Raw genomic sequence first — 25,888 nt, forward strand, 5'->3', positions numbered from 1 at the left:
CGAAACGCCTAATTAAAATTAATTGATAATTAATAATTGTTACTTTTTTTTTTTAATTTTGAAGGAATTGCATATATTTTGGTCACTTTTAACGAAACTTCACTGTAAAAGGAATCGCGACTGGCACTTTAAAGTCGGACAGGAGAAATTCGGGGTCTTGGTCCGCATTTCCTTGTAAAATTGGGTGTTGACTTGATTGGTTTCGTTTTCTGGGGTCTCCTGCCTCCTGGTCTCATGCATATGCAAATGTCCCTCGTTCGATGCAAATTAATGAAGACCGATTTTTATTGTACAAATTTCAACAACTTTATTTCGCGCGAAGAGAGTTCTGGCCAAGTTCTTCTCAACCCTTTGCCTTGCTGGCCCATTTATCAGGCCATTTCAATGAACTGCTGTTTTCGAGTGATTTACAATGTTTGACCAAAGAATCGAATCAAATTAATCTTGCTCTTTTCGTTAAGTAATTGGACTAATTTTTAACGAAAGTTTGAATCCAGAGACCACCGAAGAATCTAATGATTTGTTAGGAATAATAGTGATATAAATTGGTGTATAGATTTAGAATTTTAACCTGAAGATTTTTAAAGAAATGAATGGAAGTACAAATTGGAAAATCGAGCAAGCTGTTAAAATTGTAAAGCCAAAAAGAAATTGTAGTAGGCGAACACATCATATTCAACCTACTTTCATAGAAAGATTTAGTTTAGCTCCATTCGGCATCGTCGGCAGTCGACTGTTCTTTCCTATATCAACTAAAAAAATAAAATTATTCAAAATAAAATTTTATACAAGCCGGTTAACATTCGTTGAAAATAAGTGCAAGTATTCCAAATCATTACTATTACATAAACAAAAATGCTTAAAACAAAATTTATTACGTCGTTTTCAAACTAAAAAACACCGCATGCCAAAGTTTTTAAACTCATTTTGATTTCGTAATATTGTTTGATTATAAAATTATTTATCGTTTATATCAATAGAGCTACTAGTTCATTTGGTTATTGTGGACCAAACATTTGCAACCCAGTGAAGATGTTATCACAGGATGGTATTTCCTAGCCAATGGATCTTTGCTGCCGTAAATATTAGTAAGTACTGCTCATATTTAATGACATTCTAAGCCTTCAGCTTACATATGCGTATCTCTAGATGGCCTCTTCAGCAGTTGTCACCATCAGCTGGACAATAAATATGTAGTTTTGGATACTCGCCAGTCAGGATGCTCTGTCAATGAATTTAGTATGCCCAAACTCGAAGGAGTTTCACCTCCATAGGAGCGGCAGACCTGGAGAAGTTTTCAGAGCCAAAAAAATTCATATGATGATGCATTTTCAGTCTCTGAAAACTTCTTCAACAGAAGTTGATTTTAGCGAAGTGAAGCTCATTCGATTTTGATCATACTAACGACATTTGTGGATGCTTGGATCGGCAGTTTGGTGGAATACTTATACTAAAACCCGAAGACCTGCTAATGAAAATTCAATAAATTAGCGGCCATATAATAAAATTCTAATTTTAAATAAAAATATCGCTCTTTAATTTCATTTTTGGTTCTCAACAACTTATCTTGGCAACAATTAATGTTGCTAAGCATTTTGCTTTCAACTTTTTCGTGAGCGCTGAATCGGTAAATTGAGCGAACCGGTAAACAAATGTTGCTAACGAAATGCTTACAAGCCGGTATCCAACTGGTATCTGAAACTGCTGGAGAAACCGGGAATCAAATGTTGCTAAAGTAAACGAATTGAATAGATTTGTTTTATTTAAGATATAAATATAAAAGTAGCATATAAATATAAAAGTAGCATAAAAATAAAAAATCTGAATTTGGAAGAATATTTTGAGACAATCTTGGAAATAAACAAACAAAATACAAATAAACTACCGTCTGGTTGAAGTTTAACAATATAATAAATTCTTATATATAAGACGAATAAATGTATTCTAACAGCTTGGTTTGTATATTTATAAGTTAACTATTTGAGACGGTTTGTTGCAATGCATTTGCTGAAATGCACTAATTTTGGCCATGGAACCCGTTTTGAGAGCGAAAGAGAGAAATGAGAGAGCGAGTACGTTTCGTGGTATTTTTTAGTACGATTCGCGGCGGTGGAGGTGAATACTGTTTCGGTCGTGGACATGAACGGCATTACGTTTTTCAACTCGGCCGCGCGAATAACTCGAAAAAGGCAGCTCCGCAGCCAAGGCATTTTGAAAAACACAAGTCCCCGACTCGAAACGCGACCAAATATTCGGTGTGTGACGCGAACTGCCAATGCAATAGTTCACTTAAGAATTGCAGATTACCGCGACTCTGGGCAGTTCTCATTCGAAGTTTGAATGTACCAAAAGAAAAGTGCCAGAACCAGAAATCAAAATAAAAGATCTAACAGAATAACAAGAAGTGTTTCCTCCGAAAGATTAAAAATCGCGAATGATTAAGAATCGCGGCACCCTTAGTTCCCTCTCTCGCTTTTCCCTTTTGCGCTTTTCTGCGTGAAAAGGAGAAGACTCCGCCGTTCGCGAAAAGAGCTTTTATTTCGCGACACTTAAAAATAAACACAGTCGAGGAAATTGCAACAAAAAATGTGGCGCGTGCACGTGTAGCTTGCAACAACGACAACAAGAAAACAACGAAAATGCAAAAAGCGAATTGCAAAACCATGTGCGACAAGTAACCAAAAAAATACAAAACATAAATACAATAAACAATTTGAGTAGTTGCCGCACACACACACACACAGCCCGTGGATTATTACACTAAAAGCGACACTCAATCCAAAAAATCAGCAACAAAACATCAATAAACATGCATTGGATTAAATGTTTATTAACAGCATTCATTTGCTTCACAGTCATCGTGCAGGTGAGTTACCGTCCCAGGAAAATCGCCCGTTTTCCATCCAACAAGTTGTATTTTTGGCAATTTTCTTTCTTTATTTCTCCGCGCACGCGTGCACTCACCGCTGAATTTTGCAGCTGGTGTGTTTAGCGCGCATGTGTGTGTGTGGGGCCCAAAAGGAAGAAGCGATTGATGGGTTGCCAGGTTACAAAATGTTTTAAAACTTTTGGGGTTCCGTATGTTCATCTCAAAATATCTATTTTGAAACCACTCTAACATCTCGTTTGCTTCCAAACTCATTTTTCAAGCTGGTAACCCGAGAACTTTTGGGTAGAAACAGCTGAGTTGATATTTTAGGCGGGTTGGCTTTTAGGGGTGGAAATTGTGGATCGGATCGTATCACCCTTTTCGGAACATGCATACATATTTCATAGAACAAAACTAGTTTGGAAACATGCGAGGCCAATGCCCAAACAGGTCCATCCCCAAAAAATTGTTTAATTCTAGTACACAGCGGAAAAATATGAAGCAGAAATACCTTCAAGATAATTTTTTACATGCAAATCGGTTCAACTTTCCTACTATGTGCACTAATTGTTCTCCGTGTAAAAACAGAGATGATCCAAGTCTGCCTCAATGTCAAAATTTACCACCAACGGCGTATGCGTCCAGAGCAGCGGCAAAAAATGATAAAACTGCTCGATTTCAATATGAGGCTATATAGTAGTGCTGTGCTACAAGCCCATGCTAAAAAGTTGATGATGCTGGGCAACATCTGCCGTTTTCGCCGTCATCTCCTCCTCTGTCCCTCCTCCGCTTTGCATGCGCTTTTTACATGCGATTTTTTTCGGTTTACTTTTCGCTCTGCGTAGGTCAACGCGACACATGCTCAGCCTCACTTGCTCTCCCCTCCTTGCGTTGTTTCTCTTCTGTCATGCTTTCATTGATCTTTAACGCCAGCATCCCCTGGTTACACGGATAAAAAAAAGAGTTGAGCAGGGTTACCAAGCAGTGCAATCTATAGGAAATAACACTTAATATTTTGTTGTTAATGTGTGGTTTAGTTTCAAAGATAAGAAAATAAGAAAATATTAAACTATAAGAAATCTTGAGTCTGTGCTTAGCCTTTTCATAGTTTAGAAATATTTAGTTACGAAGAAGATCCACAATATTAGGTTGATACCCCCACAATATTAGGTTGATATCTTTATCGATAATAGTACCCATTTACTCTCCGTGCACCCTGCATGTGCTCCAATCCTCCTCCGCTCTCCGCACTTCTTGATTTTCGCCCAACTTTGGCACGTTGCGTGCTTAAACTTCACTCTTCGACCAGCTTCTTTTTGCAGTCTGCTATTTAGTCGCTAATTTTAACAACGTCCCAAAAAAGTGTCTCGACGCCAACCTCCTGGGGTCTTGGGACTGCTGAAACTGCTCCCCGTATGTAGAGGCAGAAACATCTGCCCAGCAAGTCTGACTCATTTCCTTGCTTACTTGCAGGGTAAGGTGGAATAGTTTAATTTGCCATTTAAAATAATATCTCGGGCAATTAGCTTGCCATTAGCAATGCAATTTAATTCAATTTTCTGCCCTATTCTATAAGGTATTATTCTCACAATTTCTTGGCCCTTTCTTGTCCCATGCTGCGTTTAAATTTCAATTTAACTATCAAATAACCGTAGTCGCCTTGTTTTTGCATTTATGCAATTTTCATATTAACATTGAGCGCCGAAGAAGTGAGCGAGTGAGTGAGTGAGTGAATGAATGAATGAATGGAGACTGGGACTCGTGGGGGAGCACTCGTAGTCTTCTCGGCTCTGCTCTTTCTTCGCATAACATAATTAATTGCAATTTAGAAGCCAAAGAGGAAGACGACGACTACTCCCACACAATGCGATGGATGATTCACTTGCGCTTGTAACTGTTTCCCAAGCCCGTTGTTAACGGTTGATTATGATGATGAATTTAAATGATTAATAAACAACATGCAGGGTAGAAGCACCAAAGCAAACACCTGTAGGAAAGTCGAGGAAAAGTCGGGGAAAATTATAATAAAAATGCGTGCTTTCATACATTTTTATGTCCCCTTGTGTTGTTTTTCCTTCTTCCCCGCTTTTTTTCTACAACAACTGTCTGTCAGTCAAGGCAAGTTGACGTGGAAATGGCAAAAAATGAAAAGAAACGAAGAACTAACTAACTAGTCGCTTCAAGCCTGAGTGATCGCAGTAAAAATAGGAGTAGTGGCCAGTAAAGAGAAAGAAAACGAGAAACGGAGACAAAGAACGGCTCAAGCAAAAGGTAAACAATGCAACGCACTATTTTCTAACACTTTAACAAGTGTCTGTCTTCCATTTGAGAGGTTGGCAGCTCCAGCTTTCAAGTTCCACCTGGCGAAACCCCCTCGTATATACCCCTCCCCCCTAAGTTTTACCTTTCGGATATTCAGCCGCTGTGGAGTTCATAGTTGAAGGCAAAGGCAAACAAAAAGCGGAAGGAGAACCATTACCAGTGTACATATGCCAAAGTTATGAGGCGGATTGTGCAAGGTGTAACTGAGCATTCAACATTTTAGAATTACGATGAAAAAGTCAGAAAAGTTAGAGTTTACGTTATTAGAATGAAAGTTATGTTATTTAAATGCTAACTCCTCAAATGAACTAATACTTGTCCCTTTAAAAGCTTGCTAATACTAACCGCATACTTGGAGGAACCTTAAAACAGTGTGAGAAACTATAACCAAAATTGGTGTCAAATGGTGGACAAAACTATTGTGGTTTTAACGATTGCACTTTTTGTTTTGTTTTGCTTGTGCTTCCCACCGTCTTTAGAGTGTGTGTGAATGTTTGTTTGGTGTTATGCAAATTGATTTGCTTGTTGTTTTGTTTTGCTTTTTTTTTTGTTGTACATGTTGTGTCAACTTCTGCGCCTTTGTTTGTGTGTGCGCTTTTCGTTTGTCCCATTTTGTTGTTTTTAGTCTAGTTTAGCTTGACTTTCCACTGGACACGCCTCCTGCCCGCCGCCTCCCACCTTTCTAACCTTCCTTCCGCTCAATGGTTTTTCTCCCTCTTTCCCTTTTTTATTGTATTTCTTTTATTAATTCAGACGCATCGTTTGGCTTGATTGTCTATTAATTCATTTTGCCTGCTTCTTATTCTCTGCTTTTTTGCGCATATTTATGCTCCTCTTCAAAGCGCCGTTGAAAACAAGTTTTTGCTCTGGGAGAGGCTCGCTCTCGCGCTCTCCCTCTCTCTTTGGAGCAGCTGGCAGCTGCAGCTTGTAAGCTTGCACACACACACCAGCAAACACGCGACTCCAATTCACTTTTAAGTCACGCTTTGCTCTTTTTGCGCTCAGCTGACAACAACAACTACCGCTTTAGCTCTCTCTCCCTCTGCGCTAAACTGTTATAGCTTGGGGCCTCTCTCTCTCTCTCTTTTGGCGATCTTTCAATATGGCTGCATGCACTGCTCTTCTTCACCTGGCGTTTATTCGCTTACACCTTTTAACTGCTGCTCTCTCGCTCTTCGCCCAAGCGCTCCCCTTCTCACCCTCTCGCGCTGTCTCTTTTCCTCGTTTTAACCATCAATGTTGACCGGCAAAATCGTATGCCGTGGGAAACAATTCGGTTTTACTTGTACATTTTTTCATCGTTTTTCTCCGACGTCGACGTCGGCGTCGCTGCCTGTTGCTGCTGCTTCTTTTATTTAAGTTTTTTGTTGTGTGTGTTTTTTTTTTGTTTTGCTGCTCTTTTGCGTCCGTTTTGTTTTTGTTGGCTGCTTATTAATACATACACAGGAAAAAGAGTAGACTAAGTAGTAGCTTGCCTTTGTATAACATTTTGATAGGTGAACTCTGCACTTGTTGTACTAGAATACAAATATTAATTAATTTGTTTAATAAAAAACCCAAAATATTAAAAATGCGATTTTACACTTGAAGTAGTAATACAAATAAAAGTATGGTTATATTTGATCAACATTTCTTTCCGTACCTTGTGTTTATTTTGCGCCGCGTTCGTTGCCTAAGTCTTTCGTTTGGCCACTTACATTCGTTGAATGCGCCCTCTCTTTCGCTCCAAATTCCCTTACAATTACAATTGGAAAAGCCTTTGAACAATGTTAGCGCCAGCTTTGGCTCTACTTTTCCGGCTGGGCCTACGATTACACCTGTGATTCGACACAGCATCTTTGGACCGCACTTCTGCTTAATTGAGCAATTAAACACCCGTGTTCCTACAAAGGCGAAGAGGAAAACCCACAAAACTTCCCAAGCCACATGTGGAGCACTCGACAATAAATAAGTGAGAAGGAGGGAAGACGGCGGCGACTCACTGCTGTGCTCATGTCTTGTTAACAATTAAATTGTCGTTTTAACAAGCTTCACTTGTTGTGGCTGAAATGTTAATTGCCGAACGAACAGTTATAGAAAACGGAGCAATAACTCCGCAGTGCGCCTATTTTTGGTCATTGGTCGCTTGTCTCGCCCATTTATGGGCCCAGATGATGAAGTCATAATTAAGTTTTAAGTGCCAAGTCCAAAATGAGGTGTAATGTCAAATTCCCTTCGAATTTCCTAGTTGGGGAGGTTTTAAAGAAGTTATTTTGCAACTTTTTAATAACTTGGAAGTTGGAAAAAATTGATTTCTACTCCTTCTCAAACATTGCATATGTTAATTTCAAGCTTTCAATATGCATAGGCAAGTAAATTTCCCTACATGGCCAATTTTAGAAAATCAATTAAAAACACATGCTTGACCCATATAGCTAATTTCCCTCACACCTCGCTCAGCGGCATCGAATTAATTGAGAAATTTATGAGACGACGGCTATCAAACAAATTTGCAAATCCAAATATGCAAATTCTGTCGGCGCTTCAAAACGAAAGTCGAGCGGAAAGCCAAGCCAAGTGGAATTTATTGCAAAGCACCGAATCGGACCGAAGCGGACCCAAACTGAAGAAAACGACCGCTTGCTGAGCATTTGTCATGTGGCCGGGCTTTTTCGGTTCCAGATCGGTTTGGTCGCGGATTCGGATTCGGTTTCGGTTCTCGCTTAATATTTCATAAGCCTGTATTCGTTTTGTCCTTTGCATGGGTCTCTGAATGCTGAATGTTTGCCGCTGCTGCTCTTGCCGCTAAAAATTCCTCTGCAATTTCAGTTTTTGTTCAAATACCATGCTGAAAGATTTATCGTCTTGTTGGAAGCTGCATTCTTTGTTCTCCGATTTGTGCCTCTCGTTTTTATTTTTGGTTTTCGGTGTGCCTTAATGAATTGTTTTTTAATTTGATTTGACTAATAAAATACCCCCTTCTTGTGTTGCATCCGTTGCAGGTTCACAGTTCCGGCAGCTTCGAGTTGCGCCTGAAGTACTTCAGCAACGACCACGGGCGGGACAACGAGGGACGCTGCTGCAGCGGGGAGTCGGACGGAGCGACGGGCAAGTGCCTGGGCAGCTGCAAGACGCGGTTTCGCGTCTGCCTGAAGCACTACCAGGCCACCATCGACACCACCTCCCAGTGCACCTACGGGGACGTGGTCACGCCCATTCTCGGCGAGAACTCGGTCAACCTGACCGACTCCCAGCGCTTCCAGAACAAGAGCTTCACGAATCCCATCCAGTTCCCCTTCTCGTTTTCATGGCCGGTAAGTACAGCACTAGATAATATAGATTAAAATAATATAAAATCAATTCAGTTTTAAAAATCATAAAACTGAAACTACACATTTACTGTGATTATAGCAGCTATAAAACTAAGGCCTTGGCCGCACACTTTTCGCTGTCACTGTTCCCGTATGTAAATGGCCTGTGCAGATGGCTTTTATATTTAGATTTGCCCTGCGTCGACGCCAGTCACTCATTCAGTCAGTCAATAAATATTTCCATGTTGTCTTCTTTATACGTTGAGCGTAGTTTTTCGCCAGAAAACTTATTCGTGCGGCATCTTTGCTAATTTGTTTGGGCTTTTTATAGCCCCCGATCGCCGGCGTCTGCTCCCGCGGGAGAACAACTCCCCTGATGCCGCGTTCATTTATTTCCGCCGGGCGTCCTTGTCGAGGGTTGTTGGCTGTGGCGCACACGCCGCACCAAACATCTGTCGACTATTAAAAATGCGCTGAAAACGCGTGCGCGAACCGCACCACGGCGCACCACCGCTATATCACCGTCACCACCATATTCAGCACCACCGCCATTGGTGCGATCCAGTGCGATACGATAATATACTATACTGTACGAACTGGCGAGCGACAATTTCCAGATCGCTGCAACCCACCCTTGGGCTGCCGAAGTTTCCGTTACTTTTTGCCCTACACTTTTCCGGTTTGTCTTCTCTGGAAAAATTATATTCAGTTGGATTTCCCGAAGTCACAGCTTCCATAGAACGAACTCTGAAATGCTTTCTGCTTTCTAACAAACTGTCTTAAAAAGTTCTATATAAAACAGCCAGTAATAATAAAATGTATATTTCGAAATAGAATTCATTTTCAACTTGCTATAGCTTTTGTATCTCGGATGGTGGTGGTTTGAGTTAGGGTTGTTCACTGATCCAGTGAAGTCACCTTTTGCTGATTTACTTTTTAGGACTTTTTTACCCCTGTTATTTTATAAACCCTCCTTAAAGCGCACGTGTGCTCAATAAATTGCTGAAATTTCGAAATACCGCCACTGACGCTAAGTCTTTATTCTGTTCAGCTCGACTGGCCAAGAAAAATATGTACAATATCGCGGTTCAGCTCGGCATGCCGTGCATTTCTTAATTATTATTACGACAGGAGGCTCTGCATGATGATGGGTCCACCCTAGAAACGAAGAAGTTACTCAAGCTTCAAAGTATTTATGCCAGTAGCAATAACTGGAGTTTGTAACGTATTTTTGTGTCAGTGCGCCCGCAGTTTCTAAGGGGTGTTTTCACTTCTCTCCCCATATAGCATAGTATTCCTCTATCTCGATCCCTCACCCTCTTTCCATAGTTTATTTCTCTTTGCGTAGACACTTTACTTCCTAATTGTTGAGCGCTCTGCGCATGTGCAGCGTCACTATTATTATCATTACACACATGTATCTAAAGTGTGCAAAGTCATGGTCCGAAAAAGGGGGAGGAAACTAGGGAAAGGGGTGTGGGGGCGACTATTACCAGCGGGCCAGGTAGCGAAAGATGTTTTGGCACGTGAAATGTGTAAGCTGCATACATTTTTAGCGGTTAAGCTGCGGGCAGGCATAAATAAACAATTAGCGAACTGTGGGCTGGCTAGCATAATTAAGTTAAAACGCACGCGCCAAATTGTTGATCTTCGGTCTAAGTTAAATATAGTGAAAGGGGAAGTCTATCGTTTTGGAGTGTTTTCTATTTTAAGCCTATTGAAGAAGATGCTAGATTTTATTTTGGTAAATCGCTTCTTGTGATCTATTTATCTTTACTGGGGCAAGAACTTCAGTCCTTTGTTTTGCCCTCTAAAATTAGTTTACTGTTTCAATCGCTGCTCCTAGAGCATTCTAGACTTTATTTCGGTCCGTTTCCGCGCACTTTCAACTTCAAAACATTTCTAGGTCAAACTATAAATTTAATTATAGTATGACTCTGTCTGCGGCCGCTGCTGCACCAACTAATTTAATGTTGCACTTAATTAAAACAACGAAAGACGAGCCACGCATGCCTGACGACACGCCAGAAGATATAGCAAGCGATGTTGCATGTAGGGATAGGGGGCTGCCACTCCCCCTTTCCGCCCTTCGCCCGCCCAGCGACTAAAAATAGTCAAGCGATGGCAGGCAGCATTCATGCTCCTCTTGTTCGTATTGAACTTTGCTACTTTTGTCCCCCGTCTGACGGGCGCTGTACTGTCTTGTCTTGTGCCTTGCGTCTTGCGTCTTCGGTCTTCAGTCTTGAGTATTGGGTCTTCGGGCTGTGTCTTCTGAGAGTCAGTCAGTCCCCCTGTGGCTGTTGCTACGTGTCTGGCTACCACTCCTACTCCTGCCGCAATGCACTTCACCCTATCCAGATATCCCTATGCTACATTCTGTATGCTATATGCTGGATATTGACGTTGATATACAGCACCGACGCACGCGATATTCACTAAGCGGCCGCTGATGCATGTTGCCTCATTTATTTTTGGATGTGGCATACGCCAGTGCAGCGAGTGTCTATAGGTACTCGCAATCTATAAGCTATATATGTACATGCCCACTAAGGGAAGTGAAAAAGAGGGATTTTCCTATAGATTCATACACCAAATATTAGCCAGAGCTAAAGAATAGCATCCAACTTGAGATCCCCAAACTAAAGCTACATAAATTGGACTTGTAAAAATTCCCATAATGGGAAACTCCATTCAGACGAGCACGTAGCCACTGTTGAAAACTTTATTTCTCTGCACAATAAAACCAATAAACCATCGCAGCGCTTCATTTCATTTTAGCCATTCGTTTGTTATTACCTTTCCTGCTCATTTCCCATTGTATGTCGCTGGTTAAAGCCGATCATCTATGTCTGATTTGCTTCCTGTCGTGCCCATATAAATTTTACGTTTATTCGCAGCGACAAAAAAAGAAGAGATTCGCGCTGAGCGCAATTTCAATGTCTGACTACGACAAGCACACAAAAACCAAATGGCAATGCAATCGTTATGCAATCAATCGGCAACTGTGGCTTATCAACCAAATGAATTCTACATCTCCGGTTGCCCTAGGCCCACGCAAAATCGAAAGTTGGTCGAAAAATTAGTCATTTACAAGCGAATCGAAACGCGGAGCTCTAAACTCAAGCCAAGAAGAAACACACACCCATGGAAAACCAAGCGCTGCAGCCAGCAGTAGTAGCAGTAGAGACACCTCTGCAAAAGTTTCAATCGGCTGGTTTTCGCCTTGCTTTGGATTCGGATTTGGATTTTGTGTCATCTCTGCCGGTTTTTCCAGCAGCGCTGCATTTGAAATCAAGTGTGAATTGAGGGCGCTGCCTGCCGGTTGCATTCGAAGTTGCATTTTGCCGATTTGCATTTGAAATGCATTCGCATTGCATTAGATTCGGCGGTCTGGAGGGGGGGAGGAGGCATGCGGGGGATCGTGTGGGCGACCAACTTGCCTAGCCGCCTGTCATAATCTCTTTATAATGAGTGCTCACTGTGGGGGCGATGGAGCTCTAGGGAGCTTTCCATTAGCTCGGAATTAGTTATAGTCGATACGATTTGATAAGTGTGGATGGCATTAGTGCCTGTCATTTCCCGTTTAGATTTGAACTTTCTTTAACCATTTCCTTTTCTTCTTTCCGCTTTACAGGGTACCTTCTCGCTGATCGTCGAGGCCTGGCATGATACGAACAACAACAGCGGCAATGCGCGCACCAACAGTAAGTAAAACCTATACATATTCAAAAACAAAAATCTTTCAGGCTGTGAAATTACTTCCTTGAAACATGCGCAAAAGTTATGAGCTCATCATCCTGCTTCCTGTGATCGAAAGCTGTCAAAAAAGCGGCAAGCGATCGCACAGACCCGCAACTTGATACCTTGGCAGGTTCTAGCTTTTGCTGCTCTTCTTCGCTCAGTGTAAGATTTCCGGGGTATTGAGTGGTTTTAAATATCCAACCAACCATCCAGCTAAACACACACTCACACACACACGGTGGATAATCGAGGGCCAGACTTTGTCGCCTTTTGTTGTCTGCCTGTTTTGGAACGGAAGTGTGCTCGAAGTTGAGGTTTGGCCATCCCTCATTTGCCTGAAATGTGCAATTAAGCTCGGGCTCACGAACTAAACGCTGTACTAGTCCAATGCGATTCCGATTGTAACGATCGAGAGAACCGAGATCGTGTGTAATCCATCTTGGAAACAATGCAACATGGATTTCTGTGTAGTAACTGATTGTCTTCCAGCGATAAGAAGGACCACACAAGGATCCAGCTCTAGCCCGCTCACAAATCCTTGACAAAGCCGAACGATTTTTCTTTCTGCAACCCGAAAAGCAGAATTCCTCAGCTCCGATTTTTTTGTGGCTGATTTTCCCACACAATTTGATGAAAGAGCGGAGAAGGAGAAGCTACCTGCTTGGGGCTTAGCTACCTGCACTTTCTTTTGCTTTCGAGATTTATGGAGTTTTCATAGGAATTTCTAGCATGTTGTTCTCTTTCTTTTTGTTTTTTCGTCTCGCCAGGCCCTTTTTTTTCCTTTTCGATTTTTCTATATATAGCTTGGCCTATTCCTTCAAGGAATTTTAATTGTTTTGCTGGGAGCTCCTTAACCGATTTTCACTCGGCATCCCGCTGTGCCGCCTCAACTACAGGCTAATTTCCGAGGCGGTCCCAGGCTAATAGATCTTTATCGGTACACCAGTATCGCCGAGTCCGTCCCCATGGGCACATAGCACATTTCGAACTCCCCAACTCCGCCGGCAATTGCAATTTCAATTTCTGCACACCGAGATTTCCTAGTCTCGCCGCCTGTCAAGGATTAATTTCATTATTTAAAAGTATGCAACTTAGTTTCTTTTCCTCCTTTTTCTTGCGCCGAATGACGATCTCCCGCATACTTGGACTTGCATAGCGAGTTTACGCCGCAGCATTTTGCCAACGAGTTTGGCTCTTTTTTTGTTATATTCATTTAACATAAATTACATAAAGCAGCGGGCGGAGGAGGGGGGTGGTGCAACGCACATGGCGACCTTTTCGCCAGGTTTTCGCCCAGAGCCGGAGGCCAGCTTAAATGGCCAAGAGCCAAAGGAACCGGACCTGCTGGGCAAAGGAATCTGAATCTGAAGTTCGAAGGCTGAGGCACTGCGAGAAAACAGCAAACTTGATACCGAGCATACTAAGAATATTTAATTTATTTCTGGCCTAATAACTTAATGACAAAGGTACTCAAAAGTAATTAGATGCAAAGAAGTGGCATTGTGAATCCATATTGTTTTTAACATCAATATGATGGAACTTTTTGTACCGTGTAAAAGGCTTTGCAAGGTGATTCTCTGGCCTCTTGGCTCTTGATGCGTTCAGAAATCTTTCAACTCATGGTTTTCGAGATTTTCGCCGCACTGTGGCGGCCTCTTCGGCTTCCTCACCTATCCCTACCTACCAATTAATCTCTGCCAATGCCAAAGTTGTTAGTTGCACGTTGTTGTGGCCGCTGCTCTCTGCTCTCCTGGTTCGATGTTGTTAAAATGCTTATCTTTTAATTTTAACTCATTGGATCAAGAAGCGGCAGCCCGGCAACAAGAGCCCAACTTCTCTTTGCGACTTGGCTTCCTTCGATCTTTGCTGTCTGTCCGTCCGTCTGACTGTCTGCCACAAAACTTGTCGTTGTTGTATTCGTTTTTGTTGTCGTCGTGTGTCTTGATAAAATGGTATTTTCGAAAAAATTCCTCAAGTCCAAGTCAGCGATACTTGGGGAGGCGGATGCTGCAAATAAAAAATGGACTGGGTAGGGAGTCAGAGTCAAGTTTGGATTTCTTGTTGCAAATTTGTTGCACACAAATTTCACTCATTTGTTGAGCGCAGCAAATGGGTTGACAAAGCGGTTGCAGAAGGGGCTTAGAAATAAGCAACGTTTGTGCCAAATAGTTTTCCATTTCAGATATTTCTCTAGGTTTTACTTTTTTTGTGCCTAATTATCTTCCATGAGAAAATTCCACTTTTCCGCGATCGTCAGCTAGTTTGTCTTGTCACAGGCCGCTTTTCCACAGATAATTATGAAAATGCAGCTTTGCGTAAATATTTTCACAAAATTCGCCTGCTATATTTTATTGCACGCTTTTTTTTTGCAAACTGGCCAAACTGGCCAGAAATTGTGCGTCTCTTGCCGGCTTGTCTAATAACCTGTCATGCCACAAATCCATGCGCTTTATCGCACTGCCGAAGCTAACGTGTGTGTCGGTGTTGCAAATGTAAATAAAACCACAAAGTACAATTCGACTTTTTTTCTTTGTTTTTTTTTTTTTGCTGGTTTTTTATTTTGTTTTTGGGAATGCTGTTGGCTGGTGCGATTTTTGCATTGAATGCTTTTCCATGTTGTCGGCCCCGTTCGTCGGCAGGTGAAGTACACACAAACACACACGAGTTTTTGGCCAAAAAATGCAATTGCCAACGGCTAAGCCAACAGCTAGTGGCTCGAGCAACGGGCCAAGAATTCTTGTTGCCGCATTTGAGTTGTGCATATTTTTGGTAATTAATTAGTGAGTTTTTGGAGTTGCCGAATTTTTTATTTCATATTTTTATTGGTCAACCAGTTGGGCTGCTTGTCAATGGTTTCGCTCCATATGTGAAAATATATAGCTTTGACAATATGGCTATACATATACATAATTGGGCCACAATTTTTGGTCGGTTGCTCAATAGTCAAAATACTTAATTGAAAAGCGAGACAGTCTCCTTTCCATTATCGCTCTTAGCTTCACTTTCTCTGCTCTAATTTTCCAGGCGCTATTAAAATGGGGGTCTTCTCGGTTTTGCTTTGTTCTAAGACTTTTTAGTTTCGAACAATAAATTCCAGACGGATTAGCGCTGGATTTTCCAACTAAAAACTTGGCTATGGCTTGGCTTAGGATTCAGCTTTAACTTCAGCTTGTCTGCATGCAATTCGAATAGTCATGCACCTGCAATTTACTTTATAGACCATGGCATAATGTGGCTGCACATGTATCTGTATCTGCATCGCTGCCAGAGTATCTGCATCTGTGTAAATGTGCCTGTAGATAGGCGACGCACACAAACGAGTTGCCAGTTGCCTTACCAGCCGCAGCGACAGCCATCCCAAATCCAAAGTCGAGACCGGTCGGCGAACAGCTGAAAAATGCCTCGACGAGCTTGGCTGGCGGTCGGTCTGATGCCTGCTGCCTTCTTTTATTTTTTCTTACTTACTTTTTGTATCTTAGCCATGCCCCGTGTCTGGCTGCCAGTTTGTGTGTGCCTCTCTCATCGCCAAATACCAAGTACTGCACTCCGTGCCCTGGCCAAACTGCATACCTCGGCTTGAGCACTTGACTCTGTGACAAGCAATTGCATTTCGGGTGTTTCAAGTTGCTTCGCTTCGCTTCGCCTTGCCTTGCCTTGCCTTTGCCACGTTTGATTTCGATTTTTGGTTTTTCCATTTCCCATTTGCAGCATTCCAAACAGAGGTTTTTCAATATTTCTGTCTCTGCCCCAAGCGCCATCTCAGCGGATCATCTTTAACCCAATTAATCTTCATTAGTCTATCGCCGGCTCGGCGGCTTGTTCTCACACACTTATCATGGTCCCGATCTAATCGCCGTCTTTTCCACTTGCAGAGCTCCTCATCCAGCGACTCTTGGTGCAGCAGGTACTGGAGGTGTCCTCCGAATGGAAGACGAACAAGTCGGAGTCGCAGTACACGTCGCTGGAGTACGATTTCCGTGTCACCTGCGATCCCAACTACTACGGACCCGGCTGTGCCAAGTTCTGCCGGCCCCGCGACGATTCATTTGGACACTCCACTTGCTCGGAGACGGGCGAAATTATCTGTTTGACCGGATGGCAGGGCGATTACTGTCACATACGTAAGTAGAAAATGGTTTTTAAATACGCAATACTCTGTGTGGGAGGGTGGGGTTGTCTTCAAGAAGAAGGTTGAATAGTAGTAAAGGGTACTTGTTGTAAAATGGGAATATATCTAGAATAGCTAGTTTAGGTTTCAATATATACAATTTTCCGACTAACTAGAGTTCTTTCTCCCCTATGATTATTTCGTGATTGGTTGAAACATTCACAAAGCTTAAGCTCCGCCTTAGACATCCACACGGATCAATAGCCTCCATCGCCATCGGTACTCCACGCATTCTTTACGCCAAAAACACTTGGCCCGCTCTGTTTGTTGTTGCTTCTGCCGATCTCCCAATTCAAGTGGCTCAAAACCTAAGTTTTTGTTTTTTGTTTTTTTTGGCCTGCCAGCTCTCATTATTATTGAAAATCACTTGCTTGTCAAATCAAATGAGATGATTGTACACAATGCCCAAAAATAAAGAAAATCGAATGCTGCTTGCTGCCCCAACGAATTAAAGTATAATTATTTTCGAGTGCGTACCGGCGATGAATTGACAAAAATGAAACTAAAAATTTGAATACTGAAAATGGCCATCGAGTGGCGAGGTAGAAATCAAAGTCAAACAAATAAATTATAAATCAATGAAGTTCGGGAAACGAAAAGCAAAATGCAAGATATTGGGGAAAAGTCATTTGTCATTGGAAGAACAAAACGTCTAACGAACTGCCGAGAGCAGGAATTCGGGCAGCGCTTTGTAGTTGGTTGGTAGTCGATCGTTGTTAGCTACCTTTGCTTTACCAACATTTTAAACTGTGAATCAGAGCAGACACACCATGCCACACCATGCCCCTGATGATGATGATGATGATGATGATGGTGATGGTGGTGATGATGATGAGGAGCAGGGCATACAAAAATCTTCCCACGCCAAGTGCAAGGGCCCAGGTTTTTGGACCAAAAAGGTGTGGTGCCGGTGTATCTGTATCTGTATCTGTATCTGTGTCTGTATCGGTGCTGTATCTGTATCTGTGTCTGCGTAAGGGGTCCACTCGCACAGATACAGATACAGATGACGATCAAGGTTTGAGTTTGAGCTCGGGTTGGTTTGCTTCACCGCCGTCGTCTGCATGCCGAGCATTTCTGAGGACCCGAGAAGAAGGGTCGACCCAAGAACAAACTTCCTTTAGGGCTGTTGTGGCAACGTCTGATTACACCTTAAATGTCGTAGTCTCCTGAAGACGCTTCTTCGCCTCGATTCTTCTCCCTTCTTGTCCCGTTTCTTTCCCTCCTTTGCTTTCCTCTCCTCGTTTTTGTTTTATTTGCTGCCTTTTTTCGGGCCAGATAATTTTTGTGTCCTGCTGCCGGTTTAGCAAGTTGCCAGCGGAAGAGGCAGCTGCTCCTGCTTGCTATATTTTATTTTCAACTTAAATGCGCAGAAATGAGCTTAAATTAAGGCACACACTCGCACACATGTGCGAAAATTATTTTCCAGCAGCAGGAGCAGCAAATAAAGCAGCAAATAAAAAGGCAAAACGTGCAGGCTGCAAAAACAAAACATCCGAAACCGAGTAAATTGGCCCAAAAGGTTATTTCTTCTGGCTCCTCCTTACCCTTCCGTCTTTCTTTGGGCCAAGTGCGTCGTATATGAATGAAGTTAATTTCAAGGAAATGAGCTATTTCGGCTAAAGTTAATGAATGACAGGCAGCTGGCTGGTCGTCGGTCAGTGGGTGCTAAAAAGATGCATCTGCTAGATGTTTTTCAAGAAGAGTTTCGACGAGAACCCTTTGGCCAGAAGTGAAAGTAAGTGCAAGATTCGGATGTATATCATTCGATTAGCGCGCATTATCTGTGCCCTGTGGCGTGTGAACTTCTTTTTCACTTTCAGGAAAATCTATTTCGAGCCAGCCGTCCGTCGTCTGCGGGCGATGGTAATAAAAATCATTGGCAATTGCCAATATTACGCTTTTTCTCCATAGCTATTTATGTATATATATTAAAAGGGGGCAGGAGCATGGAGCCTCTTCTACGTTGAGAGAACACGTTTTTGTGATTTTCTAGCAATTTTCCCGATGCCGCCGCCGCTTGCTTCTGAATGAAACTCACTCGGTTTAAAGAGGAGCATCATCATCATCATCGGCGGCTCCTTCCACGTTCTGGGCTCCTTTTGGCATTGCCTTTTTTAGTTTTGTTCACGACTTTTACCCCTGCTCTAGGCCCTTGTGGCAACTCCCCAACTTCCTGCTGCCGCTGCCGCTGCTGCTGCTGCCGCCGCCGCTTCTCTTGCCGGCCGAAACATGTTTGCCACATTCTTCGGAGAGATCCCAGCTCCAGCTCCAGCTTCAGCTCCATCTCCAACTGCAGCTCCATCTCCAGCCCAGCTTCCAATCGAAGTTTTCGTCGAACCTTTTGAGCTTGGGAATCTGTTTTCTGTTTTGGGCCACGGCCTCCGCCTCAGCTGCTCAGGCTGCTGCTGCTGCTGCTTCTTCTTCTCCTGGCCATGGGATTATTTCATTTTGTGTGTTTCCTTTTTGGCCTTAGAAACAAGTTATTCCTGCTTGGCTTAAAGCACTCATACACTGCCGATTGCCGAGAGTTTGAGAGCCACTGGCCATGATTCATTTTTTATGGGTTTTCTTCTTCATTTTTTAGTTTTTTTTGTTTTTAGCTTAGTCTGTGCTAAAACTTTTTAAACGTTTTCCTATTGTTTAGCGAGCGGCTTTTGTTTTATTTCCCAGAGACATCTTTTATGTTTTTCATTGCCAGACGCGTGAAAAAGAAAGTTTTTTCGGCACTTCTGCCTCGGAATTGCCTCAATTTGATGGATCTCGATGTCTGTGAGTGGGTTGAGCAGTTCGTTGTCGAGTGGGTGTCCCCTGGGTTTGGGTTTGGGTTTGGAATTGGGATTGTTGTTTTGTTTCTCGGACAGGTGGGGAGTCCATTTCAAAGCCATTTAAGTTTTTGGGAAAGTGTTTTACCCCCACCACCACCACCAACAGCACCCGTATTGTTTACATTTCAATTAATTTATATATAAATTTCACCTTTTTTATTTGCAGCCAAATGCGCCAAAGGCTGTGAGCATGGACATTGCGACAAACCCAATCAATGCGTGTAAGTATTTTATTTGATCGTATTCATTTGATTAGGCCTTTTGTGAACATATCTTTGCATATCAGGAAATAGCTCGTTAAGTTTAGATAGCTTATGAAATATTTACCAAATCGTCTTTCAAACCTCTAGAACTATGTTAATTAAGCCAACTGTTGGCCACTGCAACTAACGGGTTAGTTTGCCTTCAATTTAATGATGATTTCTGTCCTCCTTGTGTTTGCACGTTTTTTATTTGCTAGTGTTTGTTCTCCGTTTGGTTTTTTACTTGCCCACCCAGCGAAAAACAACGAGGAAAATCGCAACAACTATCATGATGGGGCACACCTTTTCAATGTAATGCTGAATGTTTGACTGCTACCGTGAGCTTGGCGAAAAGGGCAGAAAACACTTTGCTGCTCTTTTATTTTATTTTTTATTATTTTCTTTGTTTTTGTTTGGATTTTAATGCACGTTTTTTATTTGCCCGCTTGTTCGTTCGGCGACCGCAGAAATTCTTTCTGTTTGGCGCGATGTCATTTGATTTGGCCGGGGTTTTGCATTACAATTGTGAAGCGAAGTAAAATCCAGCAGGCCAAATTGAATTACAAGTACCGAAGTTTTCCCACATTTCTGCCCATCAAGGTGTAAGCGAACACTTTTGACGACGCTCGCAAATATTTGCAGATATTAGCAGCATACAATTTCAACACAAAAAACAAAAAAGCAGCTGCACGAGAACACAAAGTTCAATACTGCCAGCCAGACATTACGTTTTTACATAACTCGCTTGCCATATATTTTGTTTATTATGAAAATAGGTTTGTGCCGATGCCTGGCACTCGAAGAGCGATCTGCCAAATTGATTTTCAAACGTCGAGCGTAGAGGATGTTGCTCATTACTTTGGCATTATGTTGGCCAATAAACCTCTCACTGCCAGGCGGAAATCAAACATTTTGTGGTCCGCCGATAATTGTGCCAAATAAAAAGGAGCACCAAAATCAACACATCATTGTGCGGCTTGGAGTAGTAGTAAAGCAAAGTGATTGGTGGAACTGTTTTGTGAATCGAATTGTTAGCTGGAAACCGCAGATACGCCCGGGTATGCGTGCCACTTAGCCAGGTTGTTTGATGGTGGGAATATTTTAATAATTCTAAGCGCATACAGCACACATTTGCTAGTTGGCAACGCGACGCTTGCTTGCTTGCTTTTTCGACATTTCTTTGTGTACACACTGGCTGACGCATATCAATTACTACTTGTCTCCCAGTCAGCCAGTCTGTCTGCTTGTCCCTCTGTCTGTTACTTGTCTCTCCGATCCGAACTCGAACTTCCACCCACTCCCACTCCGCCCCCCGGTTTCAACAGGTTGGTTAGCTGTCTTGGTTTGAATTATTAACTATTGAAATCTTTGTGGGTGAAGGCTTTTTAGCCACACAGTTGGCAACAGTTGCATCTGGCAATGCGTGCTCGTGCGTGCCTGCCTGCTTTATTTGTTGTTGCAGAGGAAACATTTTTTCTTTTGGCTTGAAATCAATTTATGATCGTGAGAAATGCAAAAATTTTGTGACTCCCTCGAAGCTCTTTGCCCCCTTTCTCTTCTACATTTTCAAGTGTGCGGATATGACTTCTTACAGCGACATTCGTTTTACTTCAATTGCGAACGAGACTTTTTCAAGTTGACAAGCCTTCTTCCTTTCCCTGTCTCTCTTTATCTTTTTGCTCTTTTCTTGCCCATCCTCTGCGTTTTTCGACTGCAATCAAGCGTGGCATGCAAACAAGTGTACGGTGGGGCAGTGAGCGGGATGCAGGGATGCGTGGAACAGGTGATGGAGCACCGGTCTGCCGTCCTGTTCGCACGCATTTAAAAGTCAAAAGTAAGCCAGCGCCCGCGGCGCTTCAATAAACAGAGTCAAAGATCTTTAAGTGCATTCGTGTATTTGTGCAGTTTTTTGAGAATGAAATGAAATTAGCGATACTTTTTCTTAGATATGATTCACATAAAGGCATGGGCACACTTCCGTCCGTACTATTATTTGAAATTCACCTACGGCCACACTAACCACCCCCTCTTACCTTCATTTATTTACAGTTGTCAACTGGGCTGGAAGGGAGCCTTGTGCAACGAGTGTGTTCTGGAACCTAACTGCATCCATGGCACCTGCAACAAACCCTGGACTTGCATCTGCAACGAGGGATGGGGTGGCTTGTACTGCAACCAGGATTTGAACTACTGCACCAACCACCGACCCTGCAAGAATGGCGGAACCTGCTTCAACACCGGCGAGGGATTGTACACATGCAAATGCGCTCCAGGATACAGTGGTGATGATTGCGAAAATGAGATCTACTCCTGCGATGCCGATGTCAATCCCTGCCAGAACGGTGGTACCTGCATCGATGAGCCGCACACGAAAACCGGCTACAAGTGTCATTGCGCCAACGGCTGGAGTGGAAAGATGTGCGAGGAGAAAGTGCTCACGTGTTCGGACAAACCGTGTCATCAGGGAATCTGCCGCAACGTTCGTCCTGGTTTGGGAAGCAAGGGTCAGGGCTACCAGTGCGAATGTCCCATTGGCTACAGCGGACCCAACTGCGATCTCCAGCTGGACAACTGCAGTCCGAATCCCTGCATAAACGGTGGAAGCTGTCAGCCGAGCGGAAAGTGCATTTGCCCAGCGGGATTTTCGGGATCGAGGTGCGAGACCAACATTGACGATTGTCTTGGCCACCAGTGCGAGAACGGAGGCACCTGCATAGATATGGTCAACCAATATCGCTGCCAATGCGTTCCCGGTTTCCATGGCACCCACTGCAGTAGCAAAGTTGACTTGTGCCTCATTAGACCGTGCGCCAATGGAGGAACCTGCTTGAATCTGAACAACGATTACCAGTGCACCTGTCGCGCGGGATTTACTGGCAAGGACTGCTCCGTGGACATCGATGAGTGCAGCAGTGGACCCTGTCATAACGGCGGCACCTGCATGAACCGTGTCAATTCGTTCGAATGCGTGTGTGCCAATGGTTTCAGGGGCAAGCAGTGCGATGAGGAGTCCTACGATTCGGTGACCTTCGATGCCCACCAATATGGAGCCACCACACAAGCGAGAGCCGATGGTCTGACCAATGCCCAGGTAGTCCTAATTGCTGTTTTCTCAGTTGCGATGCCTTTGGTGGCGGTTATTGCGGCGTGCGTGGTCTTCTGCATGAAGCGCAAGCGTAAGCGTGCTCAGGAAAAGGACGACGCGGAGGCCAGGAAGCAGAACGAACAGAATGCGGTGGCCACAATGCATCACAATGGCAGTGCGGTGGGCGTAGCTTTGGCTTCAGCCTCTCTGGGCGGCAAAACTGGCAGCAACAGCGGTCTCACCTTCGATGGCGGCAACCCGAATATCATCAAAAACACCTGGGACAAGTCGGTCAACAACATTTGTGCCTCAGCAGCAGCAGCAGCGGCGGCGGCGGCAGCGGCGGACGAGTGTCTCATGTACGGCGGATATGTGGCCTCGGTGGCGGATAACAACAATGCCAACTCAGACTTTTGTGTGGCTCCGCTACAAAGAGCCAAGTCGCAAAAGCAACTCAACACCGATCCCACGCTCATGCACCGCGGTTCGCCGGCAGGCAGCTCCGCCAAGGGAGCGTCTGGCGGTGGACCGGGAGCGGCGGAGGGCAAGAGGATCTCCGTTTTAGGCGAGGGTTCCTACTGTAGCCAGCGTTGGCCCTCGTTGGCGGCGGCGGGAGTGGCCGGAGCCTGTTCATCCCAACTAATGGCTGCAGCTTCGGCGGCGGGAAGCGGAGCGGGGACGGCGCAACAGCAGCGATCCGTGGTCTGCGGCACTCCGCATATGTAAATCCAAAAATCCGGATGGGCTCCTGGGAAATCCGGAGAAATCCGCATGGAGGAGCTGACAGCACACACACAAAGAAAAGACTGGGTTGGGTTCAAAATGTGAGAGAGACGCCAAAATGTTGTTGTTGATTGAAGCAGTTTAGTCGTCACGAAAAATGAAAAATCTCTAACAGGCATAACTCGTAAACTCCCTAACAAATTTGTATAGTAATTAGCAAAGCTGTGACCCAGCCGTTTCGATCGATTGAGACATCATTGTATCCAGCGGGAACATTTTTATAGATTTTACAAAATGCAATTTTAGGAATTATCAAATTGAAAACTATACACTTGAAATATACATTTTAAAAATACTGAAAATTCTTAAAAAAAAAAAAGAAACAAGCAAATGAAACACTCGATCGAAACAGCAAACGGGAAACTGACCTTGCACCCTTGATTATTCCAATGGACTGACCTAAGCCTAAAGTTGTATACCATAAAGTCAACCAATCAAAATTGAAAACCTTTTGTTTATGACAACCTCATATCGCTCAAAGGAAAAATGACTTGACCAATTGCTTACTAGAATTTAGACCAAGACCAAGAACCACTGGACGACAGAGTCGAAGAGACGACTCTCCACACGTTTTGACGTTTTGCATGTTACTGAAAAATCTGCTTCAATTTAATCTATTTTTCATTTAGTTCGATATAAATTGTAAATATTAATGCTAGCCGTAGCCAACGCGTATGTGTAAACTAATGACAAAACGATTGAAAGAAACCTCCTCATTGACGCCGCCCGAGACGGAGCTGCTTTTCTATGCAAGGCAGTCGGCTGGATCGGGCGATTTGTATATAGTACTCATAGGTCACATCGATATACGAAATGGATAAGAGAAAAAGATGAAAAGCCACACAAAAAAACTACATAAATTGACACTATCTCGACTATTTAGTTTCTAACTATGTATATGTAAATGTAACAAACGAAGACACTAAACTTAACTCGACTCTAGCTTAATGTTAATTTAAAGACCCTACACAAACAAACAAACAAACATGCGAAGACAAGCAAAACATTTAGTGATTCTATTTTAAGTACTTCTAATTTACCCTACACCCAATTATTTTTTTCGATTTTTAAACTTATTATTTTAAACTTTATTTTTTAAATTTGTCCATCTACAAGCCCAATTATATTTTTTTGGCCTATTCCGATTTGGAGCATTTATCAGCGATGAAGTCAATAATATTTGTAGTTAGCGCCTAACTGTAAACGAAATGTATTGAATTTATAAATTGTAAGATACAGATACAATCAAATTTCATGAAAACTCAAAAACTGAATTGGAAAAAAAGAACAAAAAATTATAAGCAAAAAGTGAATGAAATATACAAACAATATACACACAACTAAAGAACAAATGAAAATTCGTGTTTTTTCAAAGTCTCCAAATAGTCTTATTATTATAATCTTTTGTTAGTAACGCATAAAAGGTTTATACAATTTAATTTTGATCTCAAAACCGAAGACAACCAGACCTTGTGCAGCACGAAGACGCAAAAACTGTTTGCGAAATTCCAAAATGTCAAAATTAAATCAAGAAAACTACACTTAAATTGCAAATGGTTCCTCGTTAGTGTAAAGAAATGAAAACTAGTTGTAAAAGTGCTAGAAACAAACTGTGCAGCTAATTATCTGATAAATCCTACGCAGTATATATTTTTATATGTTTGCTCCGCAGCTCTCTCATCCAATTTTGTACATAAAGTTCTCCGATATAAGCTTTTACAGCCTATAGCCACACACACATATATTTTTTATAAATATCTAATTTTTAAATAGTCGTTTTTAGTAATTTATATTTTTATTGCATATAAAAAGCCGAACAGGCAAACAAAAAAATTAGACAAACACTCGAGAGAAAATTGTAAAAAGTTGATACGACCTTAGAAAGCAAATATTTATACCAGAAGAAACAAAAATGAAAAACCCATAAAAATAGTAGTTACTTGCATACAATTGTAATTTAGTGTTGTACTTACGATTTAGTCTAAACAATTTTATGAAATTTTTTAGCAATTAAAGAAAAAATGAATTAAACAAAAAAAAAACCAAGCAAGCAAAAAGCCACAAAAAAAAACGAGCAAAAAAAATGCAAATGAAAAAATATGAAAAAAAAAATAAAAAATTTTTATGAATGAATTCTAAACACAAATGTTTTCTTACTTAAAAAGTACTTGGGATGGGTATTGCAGGAATGTTCTTTGAAGGAAGAGCTTATTTTCTCGAATTTCTACGGAACCTATCAATTATTGCCATCAAAGTGCTATTTTAATTGCAGCTTTGTAGCAGACAAACAATAATCAGCCAAGAAAGAAAGCAAAGAACATACTAATATAAGAAAATTTACGGCTTTTGCTCCTCGGAGGCAAAAAGCCAAATTAAGAGGGATATGTAAGCCCAAAAAACATCAAAGTTGGTTTGTCAACACTCTTCGCTGTATTTTCACTGTTATTGTTGGAGTCTATTGACATAGAAGTACAGTGGAACCCATAGGGTAAGTATATCCCTAAAATATGAAAGCTGCATTTAGAATGCGGGCATCTAAAACCTTCTATCACATTTCATT

General features: G+C 42.3%; 1 protein-coding gene across 1 annotated transcript; it reads left to right on the top strand.

Annotated features, from left to right (window-relative positions):
• The first annotated feature begins 2,106 nt into the window (after nt 1–2,106).
• Nucleotides 2,107–24,554, top strand: LOC6727467 (neurogenic locus protein delta). Its single transcript, XM_016176416.3, has 6 exons — nt 2,107–2,866; nt 8,173–8,484; nt 12,116–12,185; nt 16,095–16,343; nt 19,385–19,439; nt 21,510–24,554. Exons 1-6 carry the CDS (start codon nt 2,810–2,812, stop codon nt 23,269–23,271), a joined length of 2,505 nt encoding a protein of 834 aa, XP_016034061.1. The 5' UTR covers nt 2,107–2,809; the 3' UTR covers nt 23,272–24,554.
• Nucleotides 24,555–25,888: the final 1,334 nt, after the last annotated feature.

This window comes from Drosophila simulans, chromosome 3R (assembly GCF_016746395.2).
Source record: "Drosophila simulans strain w501 chromosome 3R, Prin_Dsim_3.1, whole genome shotgun sequence".
Taxonomy (NCBI): Eukaryota; Metazoa; Arthropoda; class Insecta; order Diptera; family Drosophilidae; genus Drosophila; species Drosophila simulans.

Excerpts from the sequence above, each read along its gene's own strand:
- LOC6727467 (XM_016176416.3), top strand. The coding sequence starts at position 2,810 with ATGCATTGGATTAAATGTTTATTAACAGCATTCATTTGCTTCACAGTC. Across the intron at positions 2,867-8,172 it reads GCTTCACAGTCATCGTGCAG|GTTCACAGTTCCGGCAGCTT; the intron begins GTGAGTTACCGT and ends CATCCGTTGCAG. Across the intron at positions 12,186-16,094 it reads CGGCAATGCGCGCACCAACA|AGCTCCTCATCCAGCGACTC; the intron begins GTAAGTAAAACC and ends TTCCACTTGCAG.